Source organism: Psammomys obesus, unplaced genomic scaffold (assembly GCF_907164565.1).
Source record: "Psammomys obesus unplaced genomic scaffold, mPsaObe1.curated_primary_1811, whole genome shotgun sequence".
NCBI lineage: Eukaryota > Metazoa > Chordata > Mammalia > Rodentia > Muridae > Psammomys > Psammomys obesus.
Window position 1 is genome coordinate 8,531,948 of NW_026585691.1, and position 8,568 is coordinate 8,540,515.

Genomic DNA, 8,568 nt, shown 5'->3' on the forward strand with positions numbered 1-8,568 from the left:
TATTATTATTATTATTATTATTATTATTATTATTATTATTATTATTATTGAGATAAGGTCTCATGTAGCTCATGCTGGCCTCACACTCCCTATGTAACCAAGGATGACCTTGAACTCTTCTTGCCTTCACCTCTCCTCCATGCAGGGATAAAAAGCATACACCACCATACCCAGTTTAGGAGGTGCTGGGGAATTAATTCAGGGCTTTGTGCGTGCCAAACAATCATCCTGTCAGCTGAGACACACTCCCAACCCGTGTTCTTAACTTGAAGACCTTTAGAATCTGATCCAAGGATGGAGTCAAACTGTGGCCCGCCCTCTCACAAGCTATGCAACTGTAGGTGGTGACTATACCTTCCAAGCCCTGAAAACAGCTAGGAACCAGCACTTATGACTCCTCAGCGGGGCTCGCGGCAGTCATGGACAGAAATGTTTTAGCTTGTTTTCATGGCACTGGGAATTGAATCTGGGGCCTCCGGCATGGGAGGAAAGTATAGCACCACAGGGCCGAATTCCCAGCCCACTAATGCTGGGACAGAGTTTCACTAGTAATCTGCCCAGGTTGGCCTTGTGCTCACTCTGTAGCTCAGGCAGGCCTTGACATTACAATCCTCCTGCCTCAGTCTCCTGAGTAACTAGGTTTATAGGTCCTATTGGGTCTGGCAGAGAAACACACTTTTGAAGAAAGAAAGGTAAAAAGGTTTTCCTGGGATTAAAATAGTCCCAAAGTCAGTAGAACAGTTAGTACCTCAGTGAATTTTCCTTCAGCTCAGAAGTCAGGGGAAGCTTTTCTGTTCTGTGTATGAGAAAACAGACAATCCTCACCTTTTATAAATATGGCATTCTGCCAAAGCAAATCTACTTCTTCTCAACATTAGCCATGTTTGAAAAGCAGTCCGAGCTTCAAGAGGTATAGAAAACATTTATTTCGATTAGGGTTCTCTGAATTTATCTACTATCCTAAGTATGTATGGGGAAAAGGCCTCGAGAATCAAAAAGTAAATAATGCGGCCAGCAAGTGTCAAATAAACACAAGAATAATGAGCGAAGCCAGAGGCATCAAACAAAACGTCTCACAACCGCCTTCTCTGCCCCAAGAGCAGCTCAGTGAAAGTCTTTCTGGGGGCTCCTCTATCCCCAGCTCCTACAATGACCCTTTAGAACACTGTATGGGCTTCGCTGTTCTGCTGAGCAGCCTTCCATGGCTCCCCACACCTTCAGGATACAGTCATTCAAACACCCCAGTCCTCCTCTCCAAACGTGCTCCCGCTGCTTTCCTCATGGAAACCTGAAGCATATGTGAGCATCCACAGCATCTTGACATCCTGTGCTTACCAGCCAGTCACTCTAGCTCGGATGCCACACCCACTCTGCTAAGCGGCTCTCAGGTAGATCATTCCTTCAAGGCTGACTCCAGGCCAAAATTTCTCTAAAAACCCTTCCTTGGCCACGCTTACCATCATGGCCTTTTCCTCACTGGCTGGAGTCCTGCCCTTGGTATTTAGCCTCTGTGCCATTTCACTGTTAGTTTTCTACTTGTTGAATCTGGTTCATCTCCTTCGACAGGCCTAACCTCATGTTGGACATTCTTCAGCTTTGCCACTCTGCCATTCGTGCAGTCATGTTTGCTGTATTTGAGGCTCTGGTAGTTAAAAAAACTGTCCTTGGGAGGAAAAAACTTATGCTGCCTCTGCAGCTAGCTGTTCCACGACTCTGGCCAAAGTCCTTTGTGGCTCTGGGCCTCAAATCTTTCATCCATTACACAGTTCTGGAGATTTCACCTCTGACGTCCTTGCCAGACCCAAGGTCCTGTCAGAGGGCTAGCATTGTCGGAATCCTTTTATCTGGCCTGTTTACCTAAGACCCATCTCTGGGACTAGGGAAAAGAACTGGATATACTAGGAGGAAGCAAGAATTCAGAAGAACTTAAAAAATACTGAGTTTTAAGTAGAAAACAGAAAACTTTAACTTTTAAAAGAAAGTAAGAGCTTAAAAAAATTTCCCCCATGCTTTCTCTTCAGTGTCTAGTAGCAGTTTGCCATTCAGTGCGGTTCACAGGATTCAAGGTGATGCCACTTTCTGTCCTCTGGTCACCAGCCTTTGTCAGGGGCATCAGAAGGTTAGAAGTGGTGAGAGCAGGGGGAGGTTCAGCTTTCAAGTGCCCCTCTTCTTACTGTGATATGGCGGGCAGCTGTAAGTGTGTGGCCCTGGGAGGGCCCCATGGCACCCAGAGCCCTCTCCATATGCCCTTTAATTTTAAAGGCAGAAAATCAGCCTTGGCTCTACCTCTGCTTTGAAAGAAAGGACTGTTAGTAAAGCAGGTGCATCCCTTTCAAACGTCCCTCTCAACAGGAGGCATCAAAGGGCCAGAAGACATCAGAGACCTCTGTCTACAGGCACCACTCACCAGCCATGGTGGCACACACCTGTAACCTTAGCCCTCAGAAGCTGAGGCAGGACAATAGAGAGTTTGAGGATAGCCTGGGCTTCAAGACCCTACCACTAAAAACCATGAAAGGAAGAAAGGAGAAGCATCGGTCTATCTTGGAGCTTTTGTTTTGTCTTTCATCACTTTCTACATCAATTTGAACTTGATTTTCAGTTTCTCCATATACAGCAAACTTAGGCCTTCCCCTCTCTACCTCCTAGAAACAGTGAGAAGTCAGACAGCAGAAGAGGGCAAGAGAGCTAATGGTGGCAGGTTAGGAGAGGGAAAGCTGTTAGAACCTTCCACACAAATAGCTTCATATCATTTGTTTGTTTGTTTGTTTGTTTTTGTGGGAAAGGATCTCTGTAGCCCAGGCTTGTCCAGACCTCAATATGTAGCTAAGGATGGAAGACCTTGAACTTTAATCCTCTTGCCATCACTTCCTAGGATCACAGCCAAGCATTACCATGATAGTTTATACAGTGCTGGGGACTGAACCAGGCCTTTGGGCATGATGGGTAAGTATCCTACCAACTGAGTTATACCTCCGTCCCCAGCCTCATTTTCCGAGGCTCAGGAATCTGGGATTTCCCCAAAGCTTCATGGGAGGCAGCACAGGGGCAGGCCTGGGATTCCCCACAGAGTGCCCAGCATGGACCTCAGGTTCTTGGCTCAGTGGAAAATTTTCAACATGGACCACTGAGGCGAGTAGTCACATCCCATGACTCTAGAGCTCAATGAGAGGAAAAGGAAAAGGCCAAAGGTATTCTGGGAACGGATACCTCACAGTCCTGGACCAGTGGCTGAACCAATGCAGGCACTGTGTCCTGGTTCAGCATGCCTGTGTTTTGTTTTGGGTGTAAATCATGGAACAGGAAACTGGTTTTAACCGCCCGGAATATTGAGAAGGTGACATAGCACAAGGAAAGTGGACAAAACAAATCCATGGGCACTTCTGCCATTATGCACGCTTAAAAGATCTCAGAATACCCTGGGGTAACACGGCTGCTTAACCAAACTGGCAGGAATGCCTAACAAAACAGCCGTGTCTGGTAAGAACTTGGGGGAGCTGATGTCAAGGTTGAGCTGTCCGTCTGTGTCTTGGTGCTCAGGAAAGTCCCTATCTAAATGGCTGCTGCTCGGGCTCCTGAATGCTATCCCAACATCAGTCCAAGGAACCGACAGAGCTAGAGCCCAGAAGCCTGGGTTAGAAGTCCCTGCACCCACCTACCCCACAGCCCACACTTCCCAAGGAAATCTGCACCCATCAGAAAGGTAGGCGTCAAAGGAGTCAGTATTTCATCTTCAGCTCTGAGCAAGGACTGCCAGGCCAGTGACGACAGCCCTTCACCCCCAAACTTCCAGCCCAGTCACCCTGAATTAGACAGACAACACCAAGCCCTTGGCCCACTGTAGCTGATACATCACTTCCTGAAACCGCCCTAGGAAATTTCCCTTATGTTACTGATTCCTTCCCTCCTAGTGGCTTGTTATGATAAAGACTGATGGATCCTCTGTCATGAGCTGTATGGCCAGACTGTTTCCTCCTTGCTCTAACTGAACCCTCAGATTTAGCCTCTCATGGCTCCTTTTTCCACAATACCATGCATTCACCCTTCGACAACTCCCTTGTACCTGTTCTCTGCTCCAAGTGATCCTCTCAGACAGCAAATCAGCATTGGTTCTTTCTTCTTCCAGTTCAATCTCCAGTTGGGACACCTTGTCCTGAGAAAAAAGAACATAAATGGGTTAGTTACAGTGACCTGGGTGAGGAGCAAGAGGTGCCCATGGAAGAAAACCCCAAGGCAAATGAGAGCTGAGTACTCTTAGGTCTTGGGAACATAAGGAAGGCATTTCTTTTCCCCTCTCCCTTCCTTTCTTCTTTCCTAAAGGGTCTCATGTATCCCTGGGCAGCCTCAAACTTGCTAAGTAGTCTAGGATGCCCTTGAACTTCTGATCTTCCTGCATCCACCTCCCAGGTGCTGGCCTTACATGATTGAGCCTGTCTGTTCAGTGCCACAAACTGAACCCTGAGCTTCATGCTTGCTAGGCTTCATGCTTCGATCAGCTGAGTGACCCCCAGCCCTTATACATATCATTTCTTGTGCTGTCCAAAGCAGGTATTTGAAAAACATGTGTTTTGTTGATTTTGTGGTATCACTGGGCATGTAGAAAATATACAAATGGGAAAAAAGCATTACCCTAAGACCCAATGAACAAAAACAAAAACACTAAGGATATGTCAGCATGTATCTTAAACTGGTCCCCATTCAAGGCAACATACAGCCTGAGAAGCCATCCTGAGGCATTCTTGTAAACACTGTGTGCTCAAGAGGCTAGTTCACTCCTGTGAGTGCAGGCATGTGAGTCTGACCTGCCTCTTCTCTACAGTACTCATGAACTTGGCCGTGGACGGTCCCAAACCTGCATAGGACAGTGGTGGCTAATTCTGGTAAATTCATCATCACAGAGTAATGACAATCTGTCCCTCTGGTCTGTGGAGGAATTGTAATTCAGAACACGGCTGTTCTGGCAAGAGATCACATCCAAACATCTTCTAGGTCTGTGTGATCAGACTGGAATACAAATACGCCTTTAATCCAGGAGACAGGCAAGCCATATAAACCCAAGGGTTCAGTTAGAGCAGGGAGGAAACAGTCTGGCCATACAGCTCATGTCATAGGTCTGGGTAAACTTTGCCATGGTGCTTTTTTAAAAAAAAAAAAAAAAATGTGTATTTCTAAAACAATGTTTCCATTCTTTCTATGTTGTGTATATGGGGGTTAGTCTGCATGCATGTCTGTGTACCACATGTGTGCAGGGCCTGTGGAAGCCAGAGAGGGCAGCGGCTTTCCTTGGATTGGAGTTATAGGTGGGTCCTCACTCTTAACCAAAGAACCATCTCTCTAGCTCTGGCAGATGCTTTTTAAAAACCAACACTTTGAGCTTCCACAGGTGGCATCTGTGTGTAGGTGCGAGCTATGGAACTGCCAGAACTGACAGCCACGGTGTCTCTATAAACAGCAGAAATGAAACCCCGAGAACTCATGGGAACGTTGAACCATCTGTGAATGAATGGCCTTGTCAGGTGGTGACCAAAACCTCCAGGGAGGACCAGCAAGATGGCTGAACAGGTAAAAGCACTTACTATAAAGACTGAGTCTAGAGAGCAAACTCCAGAACCCACACACACAAAAAAAAGCTTGACTCTACAAAGTTGTCCTATCTTTCCACACTCATGCTTGTGAGACACACTGGTGTGCACATGCACAAAATAATAAATAAAATGAAATAAAATAAAATAAAAACCTATAAAGAAACCCAAACCCTCTCTCCTAGGAGCAGAAAGTCCCAGAAACCAACTTGGGATGTGGCTCGCTCCTGTTCCAGGTCGCCTACCTACCCAGATGGCTCAGAAATCACAAATATCCACAGAGCACCAAGGCTGGGGCTGAATTCACAGAAAATGCTGACTGTGAGAGAGCTCTTGAGACCTGAGAATTAGCTAGGTTTTAGTGAAGGAATGGGAAAGGCATGAGTCAAAACAACATGGCCCTGCCAGCCAGCTCTCAGAGCCACACCCTTCAGGTGCCTTTCACGGTGGCAGAACCCCCAGAGGCTGGCACTGTAGACCAAGTGGAGAAATGCCTTCTGTAGTCTTCAGTGTTCAAGACCCCAACTTACCCAGAGGAAATGTCTTGTTCAAATATTCTAGACTCAAAGGAAATGATCTGACAACAAAATTTTTAATTTTTATCTATCTATCTATCTATCTATCTATCTATCTATCTATCTATCTATCTATCTTAGTTTTTTTGAGAAAGGGTTTCTCTGTGCAGCCATGGCTATCCTGCAACTCTCTCCATAGACCAGGCTGGCCTCGAACTCACAGAGATCCGCCTGCCTCTGCCACTCAAGTGCTGGGATTAAAGATGTGCACCACCATTGCCTGGCTCTGATAACCAGCCAAAATCACTTATCTCTAAAAAAATCTGTTTCTTTCATTTATCTTTTAAAAAGTTTATTTCTGGGACTGGAGAGATGGCTCAGGGGTTAAGAGTGCTGGCTGCTCTTCCCAGAGGTCCTGAGTTCCATTCTCAGCAACCACATGGTGGCTCACAACCATCTATAAATGAGATCTGGTGCCCTCTTGTGGCAGTCAGGCAGAACACTGTTTAGAAACAAACCTTTTTTAAAAATCTTTCTTTACTTTCAGTTGGGCATCTGTGGGAGGGTTGTACATGTGAGTGCAGGTGCCAGCGGAGGCCAGCTGATGCACCCGTTGGATTTCCTGGAGTTGGAGTCACTGTGAGCTGTGAGCTGCCCAGCATGGGTGCTGGGAACTGAATTTGAACCCTCTGGAAAAGCAATTTGTTCTCTTAACTGCTGAGCCATCTGTACAGCCCAAATCACCTCTTAGACAGGCTTTTTGCCTGCCCCAATCCATACCATCCACGCAACATACGAGGTCTAAGTCAAGGCTCATCAAATCAAAGATCCTTATTCACTACTTGATAAGTTTCCACTTCGTGTGTGTGTGTGTGTGTGTGTGTGTGTGTGTGCGCGCGCGCGCGCGCGCGCGTGTGCGCTCGGAGGGCAGTGTCAGGTGTCTTCCTCAAACACTCTCCATCTCATTTTTTTGAGACAGGGATCTCTCACTGGCCTGGCCAGCCCCAGGGGTCCTCCCGTCTCCACCTCTTTGGCACTGGGACCACACTGCCATGACCAGCTTTTTGCATGTGTGCTAGGGAGCTGAACAGAGATCTTCATGCTTATATGAAACACACTTTACCAAACGAGCCATCCCCCTAGCCCATCCCTTTGCTTTTAACCAGGTTGTGTAGGCCCTAAGACCACTCATACCTAGTTAACTAGGGTGGCGTTAGGTTATTCAAAAATGACTCCCTAAAGAGATCAGAAGCAAGGTATTAGAAAAATACAGCAACCCCATAAACAAAGCAATAAAATTGCCATTGGGCTACCTGGGTCTCTGAGAGAGGCCCATCTAATAAAATCTCCACTGGTTCAGACTTCACTCCTAGATATAAACTGCAAAGCACCCTGGAGGTTTAAAAAAGCTATTTCTGTTTATTTGCGAAGCTTCCTGAGGAATTCATTGATTTTGAGTTTAAGCCATCTCCCTCTGGCCTTGAGCGCCATGCCTGTCTTTTATCAAAATCCTGACCATGTTAACGTCTCCCCCAAAGTCTGAGACTTGTTTCCCAGACTCTCTTTCACTCTCTAAATTCCACTGAAGAGGGGAGGGGGCATACATGTGTTTCTTGTTCAGGGTCAATTTCACTCTTGCAAATTACTCCTTTTTAGCAATTCAGGCTTTTCCTATCTTCTCAGAGCTTCTGGTATTCTATTTATGCAGGTTTTTCTCAAGTGTTGTGTATTAGGCTCCTGAATACTCACCCACAACCGGTGACTGCTCTGAGCGGTTACAGACAATCTTGGGAAGTGGAAATGGCAATGAACTGGGCCACAGTTTGCTGGTGGCTCTAGCAATGACACATACACACTCAGGAAGATGGGCCGGGACCAAGAATGGACTGTGTGGTTGGTCAGCTGGTCTCTGACATGCAGGGGGTGGGAGGTTTGGGGTCTGAGGCACAGTGGGTCCTGACCGGACAGTCGGCAGTCTTGCAGCCTTTGTAGGGGACACATTGCCAAAGGGACACATCACCATCAACTACGTTTTTGGAGGATCAACTTGTATCCTCTTCAAATCAATGAAGCCATTAGACTAAATCACATCCTTCATTCCTTCTAGCTTTGACACACTGCAACATGATAAGCTCCTTCCCACCAAAAAAAAACAAAAACAAAACCAAAAACGATATTTATAACATCAAAAAAGAGTAAGATCCCGAGACTTCCTACGTCTCCCTGGTGGCAGACGTGCTCTCCACAGCCCAGTCCCTGCCCGTGTGCCCACACACCTCCATGTGCTTGAGAAGCCGGCTTCGGTCATCCTTGAGGTGACTCTTGGCCTCCAGCTCGTACTCCAGATCCTTCAGCGACTGCTCCAGAAGCTGCCTTTTCGTGAGCGCTTCCTCCTCGGCTCGCTGGTAGTCCCGCAACTCCTCCTCCTTGAGGCGCAGCTGGAAGGAGAGGATGTTAGAGATCACCTGGCG

At 46.8% G+C, this 8,568-nt stretch overlaps 1 protein-coding gene across 5 annotated transcripts in view; it reads right to left on the bottom strand.

Moving 5' to 3' along the window:
* Cgnl1 (cingulin like 1) overlaps positions 1 to 8,568 on the bottom strand; it is a 148,796-nt gene that overhangs the window by 13,476 nt on the left and 126,752 nt on the right. For all 5 annotated transcript variants that reach the window (XM_055598179.1, XM_055598154.1, XM_055598171.1 and 2 more), the window contains exons 13-14: positions 8,374 to 8,535; positions 4,064 to 4,153 (exon numbers count right to left, since the gene is read on the bottom strand). In XM_055598179.1, the coding sequence (XP_055454154.1) occupies positions 4,064 to 4,153; positions 8,374 to 8,535 (252 nt within the window). The remainder of the gene's footprint in view (positions 1 to 4,063; positions 4,154 to 8,373; positions 8,536 to 8,568) is intronic.